Raw genomic sequence first — 23,788 nt, forward strand, 5'->3', positions numbered from 1 at the left:
CTCATGTATTGGGAACACTATAGTCCCTCCTCATCCCGCAGCCTTCTGCAGTGGCTGAGGACACAAGGAAACAGAGACTGAGAGAGGTAAGATAATACTTGCATAGCCTGAAAGTGTTGGAGTTAGGATTCGAACCCAGGTCTGTCTGTCTGATTCCAAAGCCCCCGAACGATGCCATGTCCCTATGTTCAACTCCTCCATGTCCCCTCCACTCAGCAGAGCTGGGCACACATGGCAGTGGGTGGTTAACCAGGACTATTGACCGCAAAGAACAGACCCTGCCCCCCAGCCAATTTAAGCAGAAGACAATTTAATGAAAAAGACATTAATTAAATCTCCAGGAGAATCAGAGACAAGCTTTGGGGCGACTCAGCTGGAAACAAATCCAAAATTCCCCGCAGGACTTGCCCCAGGGGGATTTTGGCTGCCACCCCAGCTGGGAACTAAAGATACTGAGGACTAAATTTTCAAAGCTCTGTCCCTACTGCCCCCCAAAGCTAAATATCCCTTCTTGAGAACTCTGGAGGCCGTGTGGTGCCTGCTTCCTTGCTCTCCTCTTCTCTGAATCAGTCTGGCATGGATGTGTGTCTCATTGGTAGACCCATGTCACATTCTTAAACCCTAGCTTTAAGGGCGGCTGGGAAAATGAGTTATGTTTTCTAACCTCAGCTGGTAGTAGTCACAATCAGAAAAAGGCTATCCAAAAGTGGCCTTTTGGGTGGCCACAAAGTGTTAAAAAAATTACACAACACTCTCTAGCCCCTCTCTGCCCCAACAGCAGCATGTGCCCCTCTTCTGGACAACAAGAACAAAATGCTCTTTACAACCTCTCTCATACAAATAGAAAAATATTTTCATTTTCTATCCTCTTCCAAAGGGGAAAACGTTACTTCTCATCACTGACCTCATCTAGCCGCACATCCAGGAACTGCAGTAATAGCCACTTTCTGGTTCAGCGGTGATCCTATTGTGGTGTTCTGACACACATGAGCTACACTGCACATGTAACCCTCACCAACCAGACCCTTTACAAAACAGAAGAGGAATGGGGGCTGGGGTCAGGGGAACTAGTTAAAATATACACATATATCTTACCCAGCAAGGAAGAGGCTCCCACTGCATTCAGCCACTGGTGATGAGGTCAGGATGGTGCTGGTGACTTCTACTCTCCCCTTTGACGCTCCCTTGCCCTCAGCCAGCACCCTGGAGGGCCACAGGAACTCACCCTGAGAGTCTGAAATCCTGAAGGATAGGCACCCTTCGGGGTTCTGCGTGGGGTTGCTTTTGTCACTTTTTTTCCTTCAATTTTTTTTTCATTGAGGCGAAACTCAAATGACATAAAATTAACCATTTAAAAATGAACATTAAATATGATATTAAACATTAAATGAAATTAAGTGACATTGGTGCAATGTTGTGGAACCGTCACCTCTATGTGGCTCCCAAACGTTATTATCACCCTGAAGGAAACCTCATAACCATTAACCAGGTGCTTCTCGTTCCCCCACAGCCCCTCAAACCTGGCCCTTGGAAACAACCAATCTGTGTTCTATCTCCACGGATTTACCCATTCTGGATATTTCATATAATTGAATCACACAATGTGTGACCCTTTTGTATCTGACTTCTCTCACTTAGCATGTTTGAGGTTCATCCACCTTGTGGTATGTATCATTAGTTCATTCCTTTCTATGGCTGAATAATATAGTCCATTGTCTTTTTTTTCTTTTCTTTTACTTTTTTCTTAATGAATTTTATTACATTTAGAGGTGTACAACACTCATCACAACCAAATTTTATAGCATTCCATCCCAAACCCCTAGTGCATCCCCCATCCCCCAACCTGTCTCATTGGAAACCATAAGTTTTTCAAAGTCTGTGAGTCAGTATCTGTTCTACAAAGAAGTTCATTGTGTCAATTCCGTTGTCTTTCCTCTCTCAATATGGGACAATGGGAATCACCCAACAGGATCCTAGATTCCAGATATGTTTTCCTCCCCCAACATGTGGGGTCCCAGGGCCACATTTCTCCTTGAAGGCCAAGGCCAATCACCTTAGTCCACACAAGACTCTCCCGTTTGCCCGTTCTTCCAGGAGCACAGAGCCCTAAATAAATGGCCAAGTGTCGGTCTTAGCTTCCATGTGAATGAAAATATGACTGAGTCCCCATGAAAACAGCGCCCCTGTCCTATGACCTCTTGATCAGCAGAGCCCAAGATGTAAGAACAAGAAGCAAAGTTCTGTGAGTGGGTCATAATTATAGGAGAGAGAAGGGTCCCTCTCCCACCCCACATCCTGATTCTGGGTCCGAGGCATCCTTAGAGTGTAGACTGTATCCTATAGGCAACATCCCAACCTTGCAAGGCAGAGTCTGGGCTGGTGCCATAATTGATTCTTCCACAGACAGTGCCACCCTCCTACAGCATCAGCTGCTTCTGGGCGATGAGTAAGAAGAATACATGCTGTGAGCAACAGCCCTACACCACACGGCATTGTTTTCTGTAGAATCCCTGGAAAAATACCCATTTTTTAAAAATAAAGTTTTACTTGGACATAGTTGAAGAAGCCAAATATTTCTAGAGCTTTTTTCCTTAGGAAAAACTGAAATTCCCTGCATCTCCTCTTCTCCAACTCCCAATAGGCAAGTGTTTTCAGTTCAGTTGGTATTTTTGATGTTTTCATACCTGGTGTTTTCATGCACACGCCAATACTAGTTTCCTGATTGCTTTTAGCTTTAGGCATCAGCTATTGATGAATTTCTTCAACACTCCCATCACATATACAAACACTATACAATTTCCCTTTTTCCTTCCTCCCTGCATGGTTATTTCATTGTTTGGTGTTAGATTAATATTTAGTGTACAAATTATTACTATGTAAACATTGATCTCAACCAAGCCATAGAATAGAATAGGATTCCATTTCCTTTCTTGCACAGCTTCTTGTCTCTTTTGGACTTCCTATTGTGGCTCAGTGGGTAAAGAACCTGACTTAGTGTCCATTAGGATTTGGGTTCGATCCCTGGCCTGGCTCAGTGGGTTAAGGATCTGGTGCTGCTGCAAGCTGTGGCGTAGTTTGCAGATGCAGCTCAGATACAGTGTTGCGGTGGCTGTGGTATAGGCCAACAGCTACAGCTCCGATTCACCTCCTAGCCTGGGAACTTCCTTATGCCACAGGTGCAACCCTAAAAAGAAAAAAAAAAAAAAACCATGATTTACTTCAGTTTCTATGTGCTTATCACTGCTGCATTCTCAAACCCTTTGCCGTAAATGTGATTCTCCTTCCAGTAAGTGCAAACACAGCAGGTATTCCATCAGTTTTATCACTCTCTTAACTAGTGAGCAGTGCAGCAAGATGACCCTGGGATGCACCATCTCCCACAACTGCCCAACAAAGTCCTCCAGCCAGACATTCCCTGTCACACTTTGCTGAGACTGTATGCCTTGGAGTTAATGCAGAGATCCTTAACTTCTAGAAGGTTTATGTCTTAGTGGACTACTTTTTCCTAACCCTAAATTTTACCTTTCCCTCTCCTCCCAGGACCACTTAGGGAATTAAATTCTGAAGATCTTGACTGTTTATTTCATCCTTATGCAGGAATGAGTTTGCCCGGGTCTAGAATTCAGGCTAGAAATAATTTCCCTCAGAATTTTAGATGCTGGCATTTTGGCTGAAGGTAAACACTAATGCCTTAAAGTTTAAAAATATAAAGTGAGATGATGGTTTCCTCTGATCCAACTACAAGCTGTGGAGTCTTGCTTCCTGCCTCCCATTTCTAATCCCTGGGCATGTCCTTGTGTGAGAACAGAGAGGATGGTCAGTGTTGTTCATAACTTAATGACTTAGTTCTTGAAGTGGGGTGCCAGGTACATGGGAGATCAGTATATTATTTTGTCTCTGGAAATGTTTGCATTTCCCATAGTTATAAAATATATCATTAAAGAAAATAAAGAGTGGTTCCCCATTTCACTGAGGGAAAAAAACCAATCTGTACACTGGCCAAACCTGATACTCCCCAATTACCTCTCTGCCCTTATCTCCTCCTACTCACCTCCTTTGTCCATTGCTCACTGGCCTCCTTGCTGTTCCTGGAACATGACAGGGGCTCTCCTGCCTTAGTGCATTTGCTCAAGCTGTTCTCCTGCTTGGAATCCTCCTCTGCCATGGCTTGAATCTGCTCAGATGTAGTCCTCTCAGTGAATCCATCCTGACTATTCCATTAAAATTGTTAACACCTTCACCTGTTACTTCGCATGCCCCCTTCCCAACTACTTGTCACCTACAGTTATCATCTGACACCCTGTATAACTATTTATTTGTTGCTGTTCCCCTCTTCCCCAGCAGACGGTAAATGCTATAAAGACAGAAATTCTTGCCTGAAGTGTTCGCTGCTGAATCCTCAGCATTTAGAACGGTGCACAGTAGGTTCCTGATGAATGGATAAGCCACATATAAACATTCTAGTGGAATGCCTGGTAGGAAGTGAGCACCATGGGGTTTATCATATTCTAAAATATGCCATTGAGTCATCTGATAAATATAAGTTGATTGTTCAGTCAGTACCTTCCATCCTGGGCCTTGGAAAATGAGACTACAACTAATGGACATTTTTTTTTTTTTTTGGTTATTTGCAGGAATCAGCAAGGTAGGGAGGGATTCCCACAGTCTTTGGAGGTAGGCAGATCTGCTCTGAATCCTGACTCAGCCACTTGCCAGCTGTGTGACTCGGCCAAGGTGCTGAGCCTCTTGGAGCCTGGTCTTGATGGTGCTTATTGGAAGTGCCTTGCAGTCCTGGGCCAGGCTAAGAGCCCTTGGGTGAGACTTTGTCCTTTCCAAAGAAGGACAGGACCACCTCCAGGAACTGCCCCTCTGGACCTGCTGGTGAGGTGAGCAAGTGATGCTTGAAAGCACTGCTCAGGAGGGACAGGCAGTGACATCACTGAGATTACAAAATGGAGAGGTGACTCAATCCTGGTCAAGGCTGAGGTCCCTTCTCTAATCCCTCTGCCTCTCATGCCTGAGGGTATAAACAAGTGACTCAGAAGAATGATAGGAGAATGCCCCATAGCAGTTCACCCCAGTGTCTCAGGGGCTAAATTTAACCCACAGCTGCAGCCTCTGGCACTTTGGGAACAAGTTAATCTTGGTAACTGAGACTGGGATGTGTGTGTGTGTGTGTGTGTGTGTGTGCATGTGTGTATATGGAATGAGAGGAGAGTGGTCAGGAGTCTAGAGCAGGGTGGGCATTGGGACTGGCTGTCCCTGGCCTCTACGCCAATCCCTTAGATGATAGGGGTGCAGGGGCCCTAAGGCCAGACAGGCTCAGACCAAGCTTATTATGGACCAAGAACTATGAGCACAGACAGCTATCCTGGAATATTAAACTCTAAATGTTACTTTTTGAACACTAGAATCCAGAATGTCACTCCCCAGAATGTTAAAACCCTAGGGGTTTAAACACCTATAATAGTTAAATCCTAAGACATGAATTTTTCTAGCCTGTCTGACAGCTTACAATGGTAAAAACCTGTGCCAGTGTACGCCCAAGAACACAGCACCTTGGTGCTTTCAAACTTCAGCAGAACTGGACTGAGACCCTTAAAATTGAACCCACCTATCAGTTAGGCTCATCAGAGTGATCAGCTTGCCCTGGCCTCACAGGAAAGCAGTGAACTTGTTTACCTAAGGAACCTTCTTGCCTTCTCACGCAGTCCAAGGAAGGTCTCAGAAAAAAGGGGGAAAGATCTTTCCATTCTAAAATTGTGGCAATAGAGTCCCCACTGCCTATGTTCATTGAGTAGGAAACTCAAGCACACTGTGTCCAGGGGTGGCTACAGTGAGATATACTCCAAGGAGGAGGATATAGGGGCCCGGGCAGAAAGGCCCAGAAGACATGAAGGAAAAGAGACCTTGGAAGAGGGACTCTGAGGCATCCCCCTCCTTGGACTGAGGGGCCCCTTGGGTCATCCCTTTCCCTGAGGGGCACTGACCCAACAAGGAACTCAGTCAAGGCCTCACTGTGTGCCATTTAGAAATGAGGCAGCGAGGACCTCATCTTTCCGGGAGGAGCAGGACACCCCACCCCCGTCCCGTCAGCCTCCAGGGCTGAGTCAAGGCTGCTCTGGGAGGGGGGGGCTCAGTCCAGCTGTCCCCTCCGCGTCATGTGCAGGAGGCCAGGCAGCTCGCCTTACAGCTTGGTCCATCTCTATATATAGCCCCATTTGGACAGCTGCATAGACTGAGCGCAACCCAGCAGGAAGGCAGGGAGTGCGGAGAGGAGGCCACCCACCATGGCCCTAGGCTTGGAGCAGGCAGAGGAACAGCGGCTGTACCAGCAGACCCTCCTGCAGGATGGGCTAAAGGACATGCTGGACCACGGCAAGTTCCTTGACTGTGTGGTACGGGTGGGTGAATGTGAATTTCCATGCCACCGCCTGGTATTGGCCGCCTGCAGCCCCTACTTCCGGGCACACTTCCTGGCTGAGCCAGAGAGTGCCGGCGAGCTGCGCCTGGAAGAAGTGTCCCCAGATGTAGTGGCCCAGGTGCTGCACTACCTGTATACATCGGAGATCGCGCTGGACGAGGCGAGTGTGCAGGATCTGTTCGCCGCCGCGCACCGCTTCCAGATCCCGTCCATCTTCACCATCTGTGTGTCCTTCCTGCAGAAGCGCCTGTGCCTTGCCAACTGCCTGGCGGTCTTCCGCCTCGGCCTACTGCTTGACTGCGCGCGCCTCGCTGTGGCCGCCCGCGACTTCATCTGCGCGCGCTTCTCGCTGGTGTCGCGTGACGCCGACTTCCTCGGGCTCTCAGCTGACGAGCTCATCGCCATCATCTCCAGCGATGGCCTTAACGTGGAGAAAGAGGAGGCGGTGTTCGAGGCGGTGATGCGATGGGCGAGCAGTGGCGATGCTGAGGCTCAGGCAGAGCGCCAGCGCACCCTGCCCACAGTCTTCGAGAGCGTGCGCTGCCGCCTACTGCCGCGTGCCTTCCTGGAGAGCCGCGTGGAGCGCCACCCTCTTGTGCGTGCCCAACCCGAGCTGCTGCGCAAGGTGCAGATGGTGAAGGATGCACACGAGGGCCGCCTCACCGTGCTGCGCAAGAAGAAGAAGGAGAAGGGAAAGGAGGCAGCGGGAGCCAAGGCCACTGACAAGGGCACAGCAGAAGCCAAGGCAGAAGAGAATGAGGAGGAAGATGAGCGTGTCCTACCTGGGATTCTCAATGACACCCTGCGCTTTGGCATGTTCCTGCAGGACCTCATCTTCATGATCAGTGAAGAGGGCGCTGTGGCTTATGATCCAGCAGCCAACGAGTGCTACTGTGCATCCCTCTCCACCCAGATCCCCAAGAACCATGTCAGCCTGGTGACCAAAGAGAACCAGGTCTTCGTGGCTGGGGGTCTTTTCTACAATGAGGACAACAAAGAGGACCCCATGAGCGCTTACTTCTTGCAGGTGCCTGGCCAGCCTTGGGAGGGGCGGTTGATACTGGTTTTTGGGCACTGGGAGCAGTCTTCCAGCTCAGGAGAGGCTTGTGTCTACTTGTTGGGGAATGTTACTGGTTTAGGCTGAGACGTAGACCAAGGAGGATGACGGACAGCCATTTGCCTGAAGGCCGAAGATAGGTATAGGGAGTTAACAATAAGATGCATAACTTTGGTGTCTCAGTTTCAGAGAGATGTCAGCCCCAGGATGGTGTGATAGGCTCTAGCTCTGCACAGGGGTTGGTGGTTAGGGTTATGAGAAGGAGAAGCAAGATCAGCCTGGGGATCTGTCCTGGGTGTCCCTTGTCTTCCTATTGGCACAGAAAGACCAGGAAGGTGCCCAGTCCAAGCTGTGATGTGACAGTGGGAACTCAGAGGGCAGAAATGACTTCCTAGTAACTGGCCAAGTAGGTTTGAGCCTTGCTAGTCTGTGGAATTTGGAGATAAGGAGGGGAGGGTGCAGTGCTTCTGGCTGGGGAATGGTAAGTGGAAGAGAGGGGAAGGAGCCTAGTGAGTGGTGTGCTCAGTGAGGCTTGACCAGATTTGAGAGGGGTAAGAGGCACAGTGCTCAGCCTTCAGAAAACTCTCCTAAAAGATGAGCCACCTATGGTTATTGTGAGATTGTGGGAATGCCCAGGGCGGCACACTTACACTGTAGAATTTAAACAGTGAGTGGCTATATTTGGAAATTTCCTTTGCAGTGGGATGGAGTGGAAAACAAGAGGTGGGCAGGCCTTAATTCAGGAGTTGTCCTGGGGAAGGGCCAGGGCCCCAGCTGGGCCTCTCAGAGGCCCTTCTCAGCTTTGTGGGATGCCCATCACAATGCTATAATGGCGGTCTCCTGCCACCTGGGAGGTGGAACTCTCAGGTGTTCTTAGTTTGATAGGAGGTGGGGCATCATATCAAGGCACCTCCTCCAGGCTGTGCTGGCCCTACCTGGAGTCCCTGGCTCCTCTGTGACCTGGAGGTGGCCAGACAAGGTTGGGCTATGGGACTGGGCTATGGAACTGGGACTGGGGCGGGGACAGGGGTGGGGGTGGGGGGCTGGTCACTGACTGGGTGCCCGGCCCGCAGTTTGACCACCTGGACTCAGAGTGGCTGGGGATGCCGCCTCTGCCATCGCCACGTTGCCTCTTCGGCCTGGGAGAGGCTCTCAACTCCATTTACGTGGTCGGCGGCCGAGAGCTCAAGGACGGCGAGCGCAGCCTGGACTCGGTCATGTGCTACGACAGGCTGTGAGCACGGATGGGGGGGGGCGGGGCTGAGGACCTGGGCGGGAGCCTGGGGGCTGGTCCTGAGAGGGGTGTGGCGGGGGAGTGAGAGCCCAGGGCTTGGATAGGGGCGGGGCGGTTGGCAGGTGGGATGAGAGGGAGCAGCTGAGAGGTCTGGGATTCCGGTAAGGAAGCAGGTGCACCCCAGTATGTGTTGGGTGGTGAGTGAATGCAGAGGCAAGGAATGAGAACACCCAACTCTCCTCCCCTCTAGGTCATTCAAATGGGGCGAATCAGACCCGCTGCCTTATGCCGTGTATGGCCACGCGGTGCTCTCCTACATGGACCTTGTCTATGTCATTGGTGGCAAAGACAGAGACAGGTGAGGCTTGGGCCTGGAGGGAATGCAGCAGCCGCATCTTTGGGTAGAACGGAAGCAGTCTAGCAGAGGTTGTCAGGGGTATGTCCTGGCTGCTTTGGGAGGCAGCGGGAGGGACTGGGCCAAGGGGCTTGGGTAGCTCTGCTCCTGACTCCTCCTCTCACTCACCACCCCCCACCCCACAGGAAGTGCCTGAACAAGATGTGCGTCTATGACCCTAAGAAATTCGAGTGGAGGGAGCTGGCCCCTATGCAGATGGCCCGCTCACTCTTCGGGGCCACCGTCCATGATGGCCGCATTTTCGTGGCTGCTGGGGTCACAGACACAGGGCTGACCAGTTCGGCGGAGGTGTACAGCATCACAGACAACAAGTATGGTTGCTTACCCCTTCATCTCCCACCCCACTCTTCCACAGGACAGCCAGGATCGAAGGGTCCTGCCGTAGCTGCCTGGCTCCGTGGCTCTGGGCCCTCTGTATCTGCCCTGGCAGGAATCATAGCCCCTGTCTTGGGTCTCAACTACTGAGCTTGGACATTGGCATAGAAATAGCCCCTCTATCCTGATCAGTGGTAAGGTGGGCTTCCCTCACAAAGTGGGGCAAGTGTTATGGCCAGCCTGGTCTGCTAGGGAGAGCTCCCTAGGGATGCCAGGTTCCTTAATCAGAGGCTCATACCAGGCACTTGGCTTGGTGCTAAGGAATCAGCAGTGACCAAGACAGAAGCTGCCCTGCCCTGGGAGGTCTGGAAGGAAATGAGGCTGGCAGACCTGTTGGACTTAGCCAGCTAAAGGAGTGGTGGGAGAAGAATGCCCAGGGCAAAGGAAGGCTGGTGCCAAAGCAGTTAGGAGAATAAAAAAGGCAGGTCCATTGGAAGAAAGGGCATTGGTCAGGTTGGATGAAGTGTGGTAGGTGAGGAGAGGTGAAGATGGTGGGTACAGGGGCTGGAGAGGCAGCGAGCACGCTGAAGAGCTTTATCCCAAGAGTAATGATATGCCTCTGATGGGTTTTAAGCTGCCATCTGTGTTTTGCTAAAATGCCTCATGGCGGTTGTTTTAGAGATTAGGGATTTCCCAAGAGGCAAGAGTGCAGCTGTATAGCAAGAGGGGACAGTGGCCTGGAGCTGGGGGTACAGCATGAGTGGGGCAGAGAGGATGCACTGGAGAAAGACTCAGGCCAGTGCTTCTCCCAGATCATGCTAGAATGAAGATTCTGATTCTCAGCTCTGGTGCAGGACTTAAAGAGTGTTTTTCTAACAAACCCTCAAGTGATGCTGATGCTGCTGGTCCCTGGACCACATTGAGAGCAGACTTATGAAATAGAAGAGGATTTAGCAATCGATTGGATGGTGGGGCTGAGAGGAGAGATGGATGCTTCTGAGTGAGGATGGGAGGTCATTTATTGAAGAACCATGGACTTAGGTAGGAAAAAATGAGGGTCCAGTTAGGACATATGGATTTGAGGTGCCTGAGGGTGTGCAGGAGGAGCCTATTGGGGCAGAGAGAGGGCTGAGCTGGAGGGTGTGATCTGGGGGTTATCAGAACTCAGAGGAGACCAGCTCCCTCAGGAGAGAAGGTATAAGTGGGAGAAGTTGAGGCCTAAGCCCTGAGGGGTAGGCGGGGCACATGCATTATTCTGGAAGAAGTCTGAGGATGTGAGGCTAGGGAGGGAGGAGGCAATGACAGTCACACCTGCAGAGGTGTGTGCTTTAGGCCCTGGATTCCAAAGCCCTGTGGTGGTTGGGAATCTGAGAGCAGTTGTGGAGGGTGGGAGGAAGGCCCAACTTTGGGAGCCAAGGGAGGGGACTGAAGACAGCTTAAGAGCAATTGGGCTGTGAAGAGGAGAAGAGGGTTGGGGCCAAATGGTCACCAAGGTAGCAAGTGGGAGCTGGTTCAGGAGTGAAGGTAGGACATTGGGGAGATCCCTTTTGGGTTTCATGGGGCAGGTTGGATGGAATGACAAAGGGACAATAAGGGAAATGGTGGGGACAAGAGGATGGGGAAGAAGTAGAGACCAGAGGGTATTCCCGAGAGGCCAGGAAACAGGAGATTGCACTGGGAGCATGGGTGCCCTGGAGTCTGATTTCGAAGGGTGCAGTTGAAGCTGTGGGTGCTGGCAGGGGACAGTCACAGGGCTCGCTGAGGCCCCCTGGGTGATACACCCCCTTGTGCCCCCTCCTCCCCCACAGGTGGGCGCCCTTTGAGGCCTTCCCACAGGAGCGCAGCTCGCTGAGCCTGGTCAGCCTGGCGGGTACCCTCTATGCTGTCGGTGGCTTTGCCACACTGGAGACTGAGTCCGGAGAGCTGGTTCCCACAGAACTCAATGACATATGGAGGTGAGCCTGGCTCCAGGAAGGTGAGGGGAGTCAGGAGCAAGGCAGATGCCCCTCAGCTTTGTGGCTGGGTACCGAGGCTGTGGGTGGCAGCCTTATCTGCCAGTAGAGCTGATCCCTCTTCCAGGAAGTCCTGTGGAGAAGGGGCAGCAGACATGCCCTGCTCAGCCCACGGTCTCTCTGGTTTGTTGCAAAAGTCCGAGTTCGCACACATGGCACCACGCCCCATTGTGGAGCATCGACAGTGTCACAGCTGGGAGCCAAGGCCAAGCTTAGAGCACCAACCCACAGAAACAGACCCCAGGGAGCAGAGTGGGCCCTGAGAGGCAGCCAGTCCTTTCCTCTGCCCTCCCTGCTTCTGGTGCTTGCTCTGGGTGAGGAGTGCTGGGTCAAGATTAAGAAGTAGCTGGATCCTATCTTATTAGAACCACTGCCTTTTATGACCAGTCCTTTCTAGGAGTGGAGGGGAGAGGTTCTGGCCACGTGGGGCACCTTCTGAACCCTCAGTGGTCCCCAGGGCTGCAGGCAGCCTCTAGGGAGCAGTGCTCCTGGGGAAATGGGACCTGGAGGGCCTTCTTGGAGTGTTGAGTGAGCAAATTCTCCGGAGGGGTTTGGGAAGGTGTAGACCTTCCTGGAGAGAGGTAGATTTCAAAGTGTGGGATTCCTTGAGAATATTGGGTGGGTGTTCTTCGGGGGTGGGCCCCCTTTTCCAGAGCATGGGTGCTCTCTAGGAGCAGACCTTCCTGGAGATGGGCTTGGGGCTAGGCAGTGGCACTCCCCAGGGGTGGCCTACGGCACTCAGCCACCCCTCCCTGCTGGGTCCCACTTTGGACTTGGCTGACCAAGCTCCTTGTCCCTTTCCTTCCTCCTCCCACCCCAGATATAATGAAGACGAGAAGAAGTGGGAGGGCGTCCTGCGGGAGATTGCCTATGCCGCTGGGGCCACCTTCCTACCTGTGCGGCTCAACGTGCTGCGCCTGACCAAGCTGTGACCCACCCTGAGGCCTGACTGTGCCCCGCCCCGCCATGCTGTGGCCTGCGCAGGCCTGGAGTGTGGGAGAGGCAGAACCTACCTGGATCCCATCCTGTCATAGTGCCTGAGGGTCTGTTTCAGCCAGGAAAGGAAAATTGCTGCCCAGTCCTAGTTTTAGGGCAGGAAGGAGACACTTTCAGCCTCTCCAGTGTCTCCATACCCCTCAGTGTTTTTGGCCCATGAGGCAGAGCCTTGGGGGATGTCCCTGGCCTGGCTGTGTGTGCTGGTAAATTCCCACAGGATTCAGTCTTCTTGCCTGTCAGATAGGGAGTGTCCCCATTGAGTGCATCTTGCAGCCTAGATGAGTCTCCTTCTCCTCCTCGGAAGAATAAAAGGCCTTCCGAGCAAGCAGCTTGGGGGTTGGGATCAGGTGTTCCAAGCAAAAATCCCAGGCTTCTGTATTCAGATGTTGGGTTGCCAAGGTCAGTGGTCTCTGCCCTCCACGTGTGTCTCCTCCATAGTCTGTATGCACCAAGAGCTTGAACCCCAACCAGGAACCTCAAGCTCATCATTCAGTATGGATAGGGAGCCAGAAGACTGCTGGGGGATGGAGCAGGAAACAGCCAACCATGGTAGAAAAATCTTTTATTCTATCGGTCAGCCCCATCTGGCCTGGGCTGGGCCTGGGCCCAGGAACACCTAAGCAGAGCCTGTTCCTCTTCCTGTCCCCTCTACTCTGGCTTCTCTCTGTCCTGCTTCTGCTCCTCCTCCAGCGCCAGGGTTCGCTCTCGCTCCTTCACCAGTTGGACACCACAGTAGGTGACAAACAGGACAGCCAGCGTGGTCTGGGGGAACCCTGTATGGGGCGGAAGTCATGGTGTCTGGGAGCAGCGCCATCCCCCCAACCCAGTGACTGTTCTCTCCCCACTTGACTGGTTCTCCCTGATGAGTCCCTGGGGAACTGTGGTGCAGTAGGGACATTTCAGAAGGTCAGAGTCCTCCACACTGACACCTGGTACATACTGTATCCCCTGTCCCTCACCTCTGAGTAGCAGGCGCTGTGCGACCAGCTCTGTGAACTCAAGGCTGTTCAGGCTTACAAGGTTGTACATGATGATGGCCCAGAAGTTCATGGCCCCAAAGATGGCTCGGACCCTGCGGGACATCTGCTCCGATAGAGAGGCCTGCTTAGTCCAGGAAAACATTGTCAGTGACGCAAGAGGCACAGGGGAAAGAGGACACAGTGGTCAGAGGCCTTGCCCACATGGCCACCCAGGTCCCGGGGATATGCCTGTGTCTCTTAGAGTCCCAGGCCAGCACTCCCTCATTGTTAAAGATGGGAAACCGAAGTCTGGAGAGAGGCAGGGCCTGGAGCACATGCCCTGCACCCTGCAGAAGGTAGGGAGGGCTAGATACCCACAGGGGGAGCCATTGCCCTGACAACCAGGAGGGTAGTGGTGAAAAGTTCTAGACTGGGAACCAGGTGTGGCTGGAAGACTCTAGAGAGCAGTGGTGCCACCCCCTCCAGTGCCCCAGCAATTCCCAGCCCCAGGCCTTCCCTGCTCACCTCAATGTGTGCTAGGGGTCCCCACTCTGCCAGCTTCTGTACCCAGAGCTCAAAGTTGAGGCCAAAGCAGTTAAGGCATGACCACAGGTAGACAATATCACAAGGCCCAAGCCACAGAGTGGTGATAGCAAATGTGGCCACAGTGGCCCCCAGCTCTGGGATCACCGAAGAGTGCTTCCCACCAATGTGGTCATACACGTACCTGCAGGAAAGGTGGGGAAAGGGGCCAGTGGGAGTGTGGGAAGAGGCAGGTGGGAGATAGGCAAAGGATACACTACAGGGGCAGCCTTTTCAACTGTCATCCTGGATATATTCAACATTCCAGGCCTCAGGTGGCTGTTCCTCCTCTACCCAAATTCAAAATGTGGAGGGATCAGCTTCAAACTTCCTGTCTTCTTTAGCTGCATTTATTCTCCAAGTGATCTCATCCAGACTCAAGACTCTTAATACAGTCTCTATGCTGATGAGCCCCAAATCTGTCTTTTAGTCCAGTCTCTCTCCTGGACTTCTCACATGAATGACTGAATCCCTCGCACCTGCTCAAACCCACTTTCTAGCTCCCATCTTATAGCTAATGACACCACCATCCATTCAGTTGCTGGCTAGAAGCCTTGGTGCCATCTTGGATTTTCAATTCCCCTCTCCACTCACATCCAAGCCAGCAAATTCTACAGGCTCTCCTCAGTCCTGAGCACTGCTCACCACCTCCACTAACATCACCCTAGCCCAGGCAGTCATCTCCTCTCACCTGGATTATTGCAAGAGTCTCTTTAAGTCGTCTCCTTGCTTCTGCCTCTGCCCCCTACCATCCATTCTCCATACAGCATCTAGAGGCATCTTTTAAGAGTGTAACCTGGATCACCTCACTTCCATAATCAAACCCTCCCCTAAAAGCTCCTCATTACATTTAGAATAATCTCAACCACCTTCTTATGGCTAGATGATCCTACATTGTCTGGTTTCTGTCTGCCTCCCTGACTTCATCACTCACCACTCTCCCCCTCGTTCACTACGTTCTCTCCTTACTAGTCTTTCTGACCCTCAGACACATACAGCTGGTTCCTGTCATAAGGCCTTTCTACCTGTTCTTCCCTTAGTCTGGGAATTCTCCAGATTTCCTTATCACTCAATTCTCAGTTCATCTCATAGAGGCCCGCCCAGACCCCAAATAAAGAAGTTTTTATCCCATTACACTCTTCTATTATTTTTTTCATAATGCTTACCACGTCTGCAACCTACACCACAGCTCACGGGTAGGCCAGATCCTTAACCCACTGAGTGAGGTCAGGGATCGAACCCGCAACCTCATGGTTCCTAGTTGGATTTGTTTCTGCTGTGCCAAGAGGGGAACTCCTAAAATTATCTTATTTATGTGTTTTTTTAACCTGTTTATGGTCTGTTTCTCCTCAGTAGGCTGTATGTTCCATGAGTTCAAGGTCTTTGCCAGTTCACTGTTGTATCCCCAGTGCCTAGAACAGTGCCTGGCACATAGTAGGTGGTCAATAAATATCTGTTAAATAAATTCAGTAGAAAATCCATTGCATAACCAGCCTCTCTCTTCCTGACCTCTTCATTTCCAATGCTTTCCACTTGTACCTCAGCCACCCACTCCTATGGCCATACCCCAACTTTCTCACCACTTGCTTTACTCCTTCCTAACTCCCATCCTTCACCCAGCCCCACCTAACCTGGCCCCCTAGCTCTACTTCTTCGCTCTCATTGACACCTCCCCTTTCACTGTCACCTTCCTCATCTCATGACCCCCTCCTGTTTTTAACCCTTCTTAACAGCCTTATATTCAATGAATCATCATCACAATTAACCTAAAAACTCTCCTTCTTCACTTTTTCCTTCTCACCCACCTGGGAAAGTCCAATCACCCACTTTCTCCTCACTTGCACCCAAGAAGCCAAGCCCTGATGGGGCAAATCCCACACCTTCACATAATTAGAATCCATAAATCCACTACCTCCAATCCTGTCTAGGCTATCATTGCCAAGATTTCTCTAGTCAGCTTCTTCTCCCAGGCTCTGCTGTGGCCACTCTACCCTCATCTCTCCTGCAAGAATGAGTGGGTGTGGTGGGAGATGTAGGCAGGGGGAAGAAGGCACACAGATGCTCCTCCTCCTCCATCCTCAATCCTGCATCTCTCAGCTGATAACCTTGCCTCCTGCTTCATGGAGAAAACCGAAGACTTCAGGAAGAATCTGTCACCTTCCCACACTTACCTGCATCCACTCTTTTTCATCCACACTGGCTTTTCTTCCTCCTCCCTGTCCCAAAGCCCAGGGCTCTGCCTGGCACTTGTTCTATCACCTTCTCCCTTCTCAGGGACCTCACTCTATCAATCACCCCTCTCTCCTGCATCAACAATTTTTTTCTCTTTATTGAATGATGCCCCTCAATACCCAAGCATGTTTCATTATTTCTTGTCTTTAAAACACTCACTTCGGAGTTCCCATCATGGCTCAGTGGTTAACGAATTTGACTAGGAACCATGAGGTTGCAGGTTCGATCCCTGGCCTTGCTCAGTGGGTTAGGATCTGGCGTTGCCATAAGCTGTGGTGTAGGTCGCAGATGTGGCTCGGATCCCGCGTTGCTGTGGCTCTGGTGTAGGCTGGCGGCTACAGCTCTGATTAGACCCCTAGCCTGGGGACCTCCATATGCCATGGTTGTGGCCCTAGAAAAGACAATATATAAATAAATAAAACCACTCACTTCTCCCTTCAGCCACTCCTATGTTTCCCCCTTCAATACCAGGCTTCTTCCAGGAGTTGTGCACACAACAACTCCCCTGCAGTCCCTCGGTTCCCTCCACTTCTTGCCTGCCCATGCCTCTCCAGGGGAAGGCTGAAAATCTCCATGCCACCAACACTCTTGCTTCCTTAACCCCAGCAGCATCTGAACTGCTTGCCCCCACAATGCTGGGATGGGCTTTCCCTTAGTTTCCAAGGTGTTCTATAGTCCTGACTTTTCTCCTGCTCCTCTGATCACTCCTTTCAGGTCCTTCTTTTTTTTTTTTTTTTTTTTTTGGTCTTTTTGCCATTTCTTGGGTGGCTCCCGCGGCATATGGAGGTTCCCAGGCTAGGGGTCTAATCAGAGCTGTAGCCGCCAGCCTACATCAGAGCCACAGCAACGCGGGATCCAAGCCACATCTGCGACCTACACCACAGCTCACCGCAACGCCGGAAACTTAACCCACTGAGCAAGGCCAGGGGTCGAACCCAAAACCTCATAGTTCCTAATCGGATTCGTTAACCACTGCGCCACGACGGAAACTCCTCCTTTCAGGTCCTTCTGTCTTCAGCCAGACTCCTAGGCACATGACTTCTTGCAAGTCATCACCCTCTCCTTCCTGACACCCCCAATTCACAGTCAAGTCCTGTCCAGGCTGCCTGCTGGGTCTCCACTCCAAGACCTCCAGGGCCCCCACCCAAATCCAAATCTCTGTCTTTCACCTAGACTTCCGTGATGACCTCCTCACTCCCTCCTTGCTTCATCTGGCCCAGGGGTCATCTTTGAAAACGTGGACCGAATGGGACACTGCCCTGCTCAGACACCTGAGGGATGGCTGTGACACCCCCCCCACCCAATCCCAACTCACTTGCAAAGCCAGTCGTTGATGCCACGGTCAAAGTGCCTGTGAAAGGAGAGCAGGGGGGGTGTGAATCTGCCAGGAGCTGAGCTCTGGGGCATGGCAGAAGAGGCTAACGTTAAGTGGGGACCCCGAGGGCATGAGCTGGGACCTCGCACTCACGTCTCGGCGAACACGTAGAGCGCTGTGATGCACTTGGGAGGCTGGGGTGGGTCCAAGTGGTCGAGGCGCGCCACGGTGTTGACGACGCCGAAGAGGACGGCCGCCTTCACCCAGTCGTACACCAGGTTTGAATAAGCTAGGCCAGCTGGGAATGGGGAGCGCGGGGGGGGGGGGGGTCGTCACTGCCTGGGGTGGCGTCACGCTGGCCTCCCCTCCTCGTACCCCAGCCTCCGGAAATCTACAGGCGGTGCGGAGCCGAGCTCCCGCCTACAGAAAGTTCCCAGTTCTGGGGGGAGGTCCTTGCGCCAGCACCGCCCCACGGAGATCCCACCTCCTACTTCCGGTGGGAGGGGCTGGCACTCGGAGAACCTTGCCGGGTGTGGAAATCAGCTCCAGGTCCCAGTGAGGTGGGGCAGGATATCCCTCTGGGCCTCACAGGGCAAACCTACCTCCAAGCCCTACGCATTTCAAAGAGTAAATGCCCACTTCCCCACCCTTGGATTAGTGCTGTGGTCCCTGGGGTGTCAGCTTCCTCAGTCGTGCCGCCTCTGTGGAGTCTCTCTGAGGTGACGGCTCAGGCCCCGTCCCTGTCCCTGGCCCAGCGCACACACACCGAGGGCGCTGTCTGGGAGGCGGTTGGCGAACTTGAGGTCACTGGGGATGGTGAGGATGTAGAAGAAGTGGAAGAAGATGTCCACGGCCACGATAGCCACCACGCTGAGGCCTGCCTGGGCCCGGATGCGCCACAACTCGCCCTCGCGCCGCACCGGCTCTACCTGGCTCACCTGGGGGATGCCAAGTGTCTGAGTGGTGAGTTGCCAACTAACTGCCTGGGCATCAGAGGGTGAGGGGAGAAACGGCTTCAGGCAGCCCTGAGGGTGGAGACACAGGCCACGCTGGTGGCTGAGGAGGGATCACTGCCTCCCAGGGGGGACCCAGTCCTGTCTTGGGAGCCCACAGGGTTTCCCCTCACCTGGGCGTGGAAGCGGTCAAAGGTCATGATGGGTCCAAAAAAGAAGAAAGGCAGGTAGAAGTTGTACTTGAGCAGGTCAGCTAGGGAGTAACGGCGGTCAGGGTGGGCACAGCTTTCCAGTGCAAAGCTGGTACATCGCAGCACCGTGAAACCGCTGCCCCCGTGAAACAGCACCTCTTGAAGATCAAAAGTCCCTGTTACAAACCCGCTCTGGATGGGAGAGAACAGGCCACAAGCTCACCAGAGTGCCCCTTGTCTCTGAAAAGCCCACCCAGCTTCTCACAAGGGCCCAGCCTGGTCCTGCTGTCTTCCTCTCTGCCAGTGCCAGTCAACACTGGCCACCAGGGGCCAATTTCATGTGAAGTGCCAGGGCAGAGCAGGGACAAGCTGGATGTATCCCTGCTGTGCAGAGGTGACCACCTTGTGAGCAAGGCATGCTCCATGGTCAAAGGCTTGAGGATGGGATGGGTGGGAAAGTGAAAGAAGTGCTTGGGGAGACTTGGGAGGCAAAGGTTTTGGATAGGGTGAGAGGTTTGGGGTCCTATCCCTGCATCCTCTGCTCCTGCCCCACCCCAGTGCTCACCTGCCAGGAGATTAGAGGGTCCAGTTTGAATGAGGCAAGGCTGGCCAGGCCGAGGCCAAGACAGAGCCAGGGCTGGCCCAAGAGTGAGACCATATAGAGGCCCACACAGTGGCCCAGCAACAGCAGCAGGTACCACGGGCCCATTGTGCCCACCACGGCCAGGGCCCCATACACAGCATACATCCAGGAGCGGAGCTGCAGGCAAGGAGAAGGCTTTGTTTATCTCTCCATATAAGCCATTCCAGGATGGCTTCCCCATAACCCTTGTGGCTGTGGGGCAGAGGGAGTTGGGGGCTGGGGTAGCTCAGGTCCAGCTCACCTGGGGGGCAACCATTGTGCAGAGTTTAGCAAACAGCACGTGTCCGGAGAGGGCAAAGACGATGACATTGCGGAAGGAGGTGAACCACATCACCCACTCGAAGTCAGCCACATCCTGGGGCAGGCCCGGGCAGGTTAAGGTGGGGCTGGGGCAGGATGGGCTGGCACTTGGGCTGGTTGGAGTCCCACCACCTTCCCTGCCCCATATTCTTCTTATGCATTAGAGAAGAGCAAGACTGAGGTCCCTGCCTTCCCTTCAGAGGAAAGTACCAGGAAGACAGGTAGAGGAATGAGGGGCACCACATGGGCTGCTGAGCTCCTCAAAGCTCCCTCTCTGCCCAGCATGCCTGACATTCCACCAGCATTGTGTTGATCTTGGGGAGGGTGGTGCTGGAGGCCCTGCTGAAGCGCGTCTTGCTTTGTTTCCTAAATAAAAAGTGTCTGGGGCAGGCTCGATGTGGCCCGAGCAGGACAGAGGAGGGGCCACTGGAGTAACTGAAGATGCTGAAATTCAAGCCAGAGACCCACCCCTTTGCAAGCCTTCTGGGAACAGGGAAGAGTCGGGAAGGGTTTGGGATGGACGAGATGTGCCAGGGCTCAGCGACCCTGGGATGTGAGGGACCTACCATCTTCCGGCCAATGTACTCCCAGCCAGGTCGCACAGACTCCCGGAAGGCCTTCCTGTGGGCCCCATCTGAGAACAGAGTGGTCTCAGGAGGAGAGGCCCCTTCACACCTACACCTGCCTGTACAGCAAGGCTAACCCCATCCTGGGGAGAGGGAAAGGGGCCTGGGTCTCTCTGCCTGTGCTTCTCTCTGGGTCTTCCTGTGTGTCAGGGACCAGATCTCTGTATCCCTCAGTCTCTTTCTGTCTCTTTGTCTCTGTCCAGGTCTCTGTTGGTGCCTCCGCATTTGAATCTTCCTGTGATTGCATCTGGCTCAGCCCACCCCCTAGGGCCTAGGGACGAACCTGAGTCTGGAGCCTCTAAGTTTCTGATGTTGCCAGCTGGAGCCCTGAGACCCCTAGGGGAAGAAGAGTCCTATCCCTTTGCACCAGGGCCCAGCTGTTACCTTGTGAAGCCTCAAGGAGGCCCCGGCCAGCATAAGCTAGGGCCCCGCTCAGCACCAGGGAGTACAGGCCCACCTCCGCTGCAGGCAGTGCTGTCTTGATGCCCATAGCCTGGATGGAGCTGAGAGAGACAGATTGGGTGAGAGCACTGCTGCCCCCCTGCCCTGCCTGGTCCAGTTCATGGTCCCCCACTGAGGTGGTGGAAACCCCAGACACTGCCATTCCAGCCCCTTGGGAACCTCATGCCATCATTTTCCCCTCCCATCTCCCATTCCTCCCAGGCCCCCAAGCATCTGATGCCCCATCCTAGCTGCTGCTCTAGCTCCTGCCCTTCCCACTGAAAGCTCTGGAAAGCATTATCTTCACTCTCAGCTTGCCTTTCTCACCTTCATTCACTCTTCCATACCTTTCAGGTGGACTGGTCCCCACCCTCTGCTCAAAACTGCTCCTCCAAGGTCTCAGATGACGTTCATGAAGAGAAACTCCCTCTGCATCACCTCAATCACTGAGGAGGGCCCCGGGATCCCCACTCCCCTCAATAAGTTTCCCTCAACTCTTGAGAAAGCCTCACCCTTTCCAGGCCCCTTCTCTGATTCCTACACCCCTTCTGAGCAGCCTTTACTTCCTCTGACCTCCCTAGGTCCTGACCCATCACCAAGCCTCTATCCTTCGCATTCAGCCTCTTGCTTCTCACTGACCCCCCATTACCCCAACCAGCCCCTGAGCTCCGGCCTGCCACATCTCTGGTTCCTGCCTGTGTCCGCGGCCACACCGACCCACTCTCTCAGTGCTCTGTGTATTCAGGCTCTGGATGCTGGCTGGAGGCTGTGCTATTTGAAGAGGTGCCCTGGGGTAATGGGTGTGGGGCCAGGCTGGGCCAGGTAGACACCAGGGAGTGTGCTGGCCGCTGCCCAAGGTGCTGACTGGTATTGAGCTCAGGTGAGCCTGGCCACTCCCTCTAGTCAGGGCTTAGCTCACCCCCAAGAGTTCTTCTGGGTCATCTTTGGGACCTCAGCTAGTACCTATGCCCTCTATATATTACTCAAGCCTGACCTGGGGCCTTCCCAAGGGCCCCATGGGTGACAGACTCAGGGCCCAAATTAAAGGGAGGAATATGTCCAGGTATCGTCTTGGGCTAGATAAGCCAAGAGGTGGCTGGCATGGCCCTGTCTCCTGCCCCAGATTCCCCTCACCCCCCAAATCTCTCTCACAAATTCTAAAACCGGCTCTCTTAGGCCTCCACAGTTGGCATTCTCCCCATTACACAGATGAAGGGGTCATGGACCAGAGAGGGGCAGGGACCTGTCAAGGGCATACGCTGGACCTGGGACAGAATTGAGTGTTCTCAGTGAGCCCCCATGGGGTCTTAGATTGGAGAAGACTGTTGGCTGCCCCTGCTCCTACCAAGGGGCTGCCAGGCCTGACTTCTGCACTGCTGCCCTGAGGGCCAAGGCACCTCCTCATGGGCCGGGTGGGGGTAGGGAGGCCCTGAGGATCGGGTTAATGGAGCAGAAGCCTGAAACCGGAGCACGGTGAAGAGCCCGCGAAATAGCTTTGTCAGCTGCCTCCCACTCGCCACTTTCCAATTTTAGCTCCCCATGGCCGGTGCCCGGTGCCCGGTGTCCCCAGTGAGGCCTCTGTGAGCAGGGCCAGGGCTGGCCCCCAGCCTAGGACCTCTACTGATAGACCCCCGGACCTGAGCCAACCTGTGGACACAGGAGTGCCCCCTGCCCGCTCTCCTGCCCACCTCAGGTACACCTGGGGTAAAGCCCGCCTTGGGCCCTAAGGTCTGGGATGAGGGGCCTGGGTGGGCTCTACAAATCTCAAGGACCCCAGAGAAGCTGCCTCTCTGGCTGACACTGACCTTGAGGAGGCTGTGAGGGACCCTGGCACACTGCCCACCTTAGGGCTCCGGGGTCCTGCGTCCGACCGTGCGACCGTCCGACCAGCTGGGCTCTGGGGCCACGGTGGGGTGTGTCCAGCCCTGGGGTCTCCACCCCCTCGAGGCTATGAACGGTGAGTGGTGACAGCAGGAAGAGGGGGGAGGAGGAGGACAGGGAGGAGGTGGCCTTCCTGAAGCAGAGCTGAGCGAAGTGGAGCAGAGCCGAGTGCTGCAGAGCTGCTGGCCACAGGGAGCCGCAGGGAGGATCGTTGTGGAGGCGGGGGAGGAAAGGGGTGGCCAGTGGCATAGGCTCAGATAGGGACACCTGGACCTCACTTCAGACTGCTGCTCCTGTTCCATAGATCCTGTGTCTCCCTCTCACTGCTGGCCAGGGCTCCCCTCTTCCAGGAAGCTTTCCAGGTGGTTCCTGCTGGCCTCTCCAGGTTTGTGAACCTTACCCCCACCACACACACACACACACACACACACACACACACACACACACACACACATTTTGTTCTCAGCTTCATGAATTCTAGCACATACTTTTACATGTTAATTCCCAATGGCTATCCCAGGGCACACCCACCTAGCCCCCTGCCCTAGTCCATTTTATCATGCTGAGAGTCCTGGCTGGCCAGCATCAGTGACTGGTGGGGGGACTGACTTGCCTGGTGGTATTGGAACTGGCAAGAGATGTGTGGGCCCCATATTCCAGCCCTGTCTCTTAAGGAGCTTCCCAGATGGAGTGGTGCTAGCAAGTTCACTTGAGAGGGTCCTTGGGGTGGCTGGCATTTTCTCAGTGCCAGGGTAGAAGCAGACAGCAATGTTCCTAACCAACTGGGACTTCTCTGGGAGAGAGGAGTAGGAGGACAGGGCCCTCACTCTGGGAAAGAGCAGCCTAGGCCTCAGCCCAGCCTACCTGATGCAGAGGGGTATCCTGAAGGTCACTCCGCCATGGCCCCAGAGCCCAGCTGGTTGGACAGTCACATGGTTGGAGTCCCGTGGTGGGTAGTGTGCCAGGGTGCCTTACAGCCTCCTCAAGGCCAGTGCCAGCCAGGGATGCAGCCACTATGGGGTCCTTTGGGCTGAGGATCTGAGAGTCTGTGAGGGACTGCCTGTTCATGCATGTATATGGGAGGGGGGGGGGGGCGCAGGATCTGGGAGGTAGAAGGAGCTGTGTGACTGTAATTGGATAGTCCTGGAGCCCCTGCTGATCCCCTGATCCCAGTCATAGGCTCAGCTGAGACTACAGGAGGACGGAGTGCTT

At 53.6% G+C, this 23,788-nt stretch overlaps 2 protein-coding genes across 5 annotated transcripts; one reads left to right on the forward strand and one right to left on the reverse strand.

Moving 5' to 3' along the window:
- Nucleotides 1-6,211: 6,211 nt before the first annotated feature.
- On the forward strand, nt 6,212-12,927 carry KLHL40 (kelch like family member 40). Its single transcript, XM_047771163.1, has 6 exons — nt 6,212-7,451; nt 8,555-8,715; nt 8,966-9,073; nt 9,256-9,441; nt 11,254-11,400; nt 12,278-12,927. The coding sequence occupies exons 1-6, from the start codon at nt 6,291-6,293 to the stop codon at nt 12,387-12,389; spliced, it is 1,875 nt and encodes a 624-aa protein (XP_047627119.1). The 5' UTR covers nt 6,212-6,290; the 3' UTR covers nt 12,390-12,927.
- Nucleotides 12,928-12,998: 71 nt separating this feature from the next.
- On the reverse strand, nt 12,999-23,607 carry HHATL (hedgehog acyltransferase like). Of its 4 annotated transcripts, XM_047771123.1 has the most exons (13): nt 23,441-23,517; nt 22,501-22,643; nt 20,639-20,757; nt 20,195-20,262; nt 19,570-19,683; nt 19,251-19,445; nt 18,668-18,877; nt 18,308-18,479; nt 17,695-17,839; nt 17,542-17,577; nt 13,938-14,139; nt 13,413-13,554; nt 12,999-13,226 (listed from the first exon to the last, which is right to left on the reverse strand). In XM_047771123.1, exons 3-13 carry the CDS (start codon nt 20,742-20,744, stop codon nt 13,102-13,104), a joined length of 1,515 nt encoding a protein of 504 aa, XP_047627079.1. In that variant the 5' UTR covers nt 20,745-20,757; nt 22,501-22,643; nt 23,441-23,517; the 3' UTR covers nt 12,999-13,101. The 4 variants fall into 4 exon arrangements, with proteins under 4 accessions (XP_047627079.1, XP_047627087.1, XP_047627096.1 ...); XM_047771131.1 differs by lacking the exon at nt 19,570-19,683 and having other exon boundaries at nt 12,999-13,554; nt 23,441-23,599; XM_047771140.1 differs by lacking the exons at nt 19,570-19,683; nt 20,195-20,262 and having other exon boundaries at nt 12,999-13,554; nt 18,668-18,843; nt 23,441-23,607.
- Nucleotides 23,608-23,788: the final 181 nt, after the last annotated feature.

This window comes from Phacochoerus africanus, chromosome 1, assembly GCF_016906955.1.
Source record: "Phacochoerus africanus isolate WHEZ1 chromosome 1, ROS_Pafr_v1, whole genome shotgun sequence".
Classification (NCBI taxonomy): domain Eukaryota; kingdom Metazoa; phylum Chordata; class Mammalia; order Artiodactyla; family Suidae; genus Phacochoerus; species Phacochoerus africanus.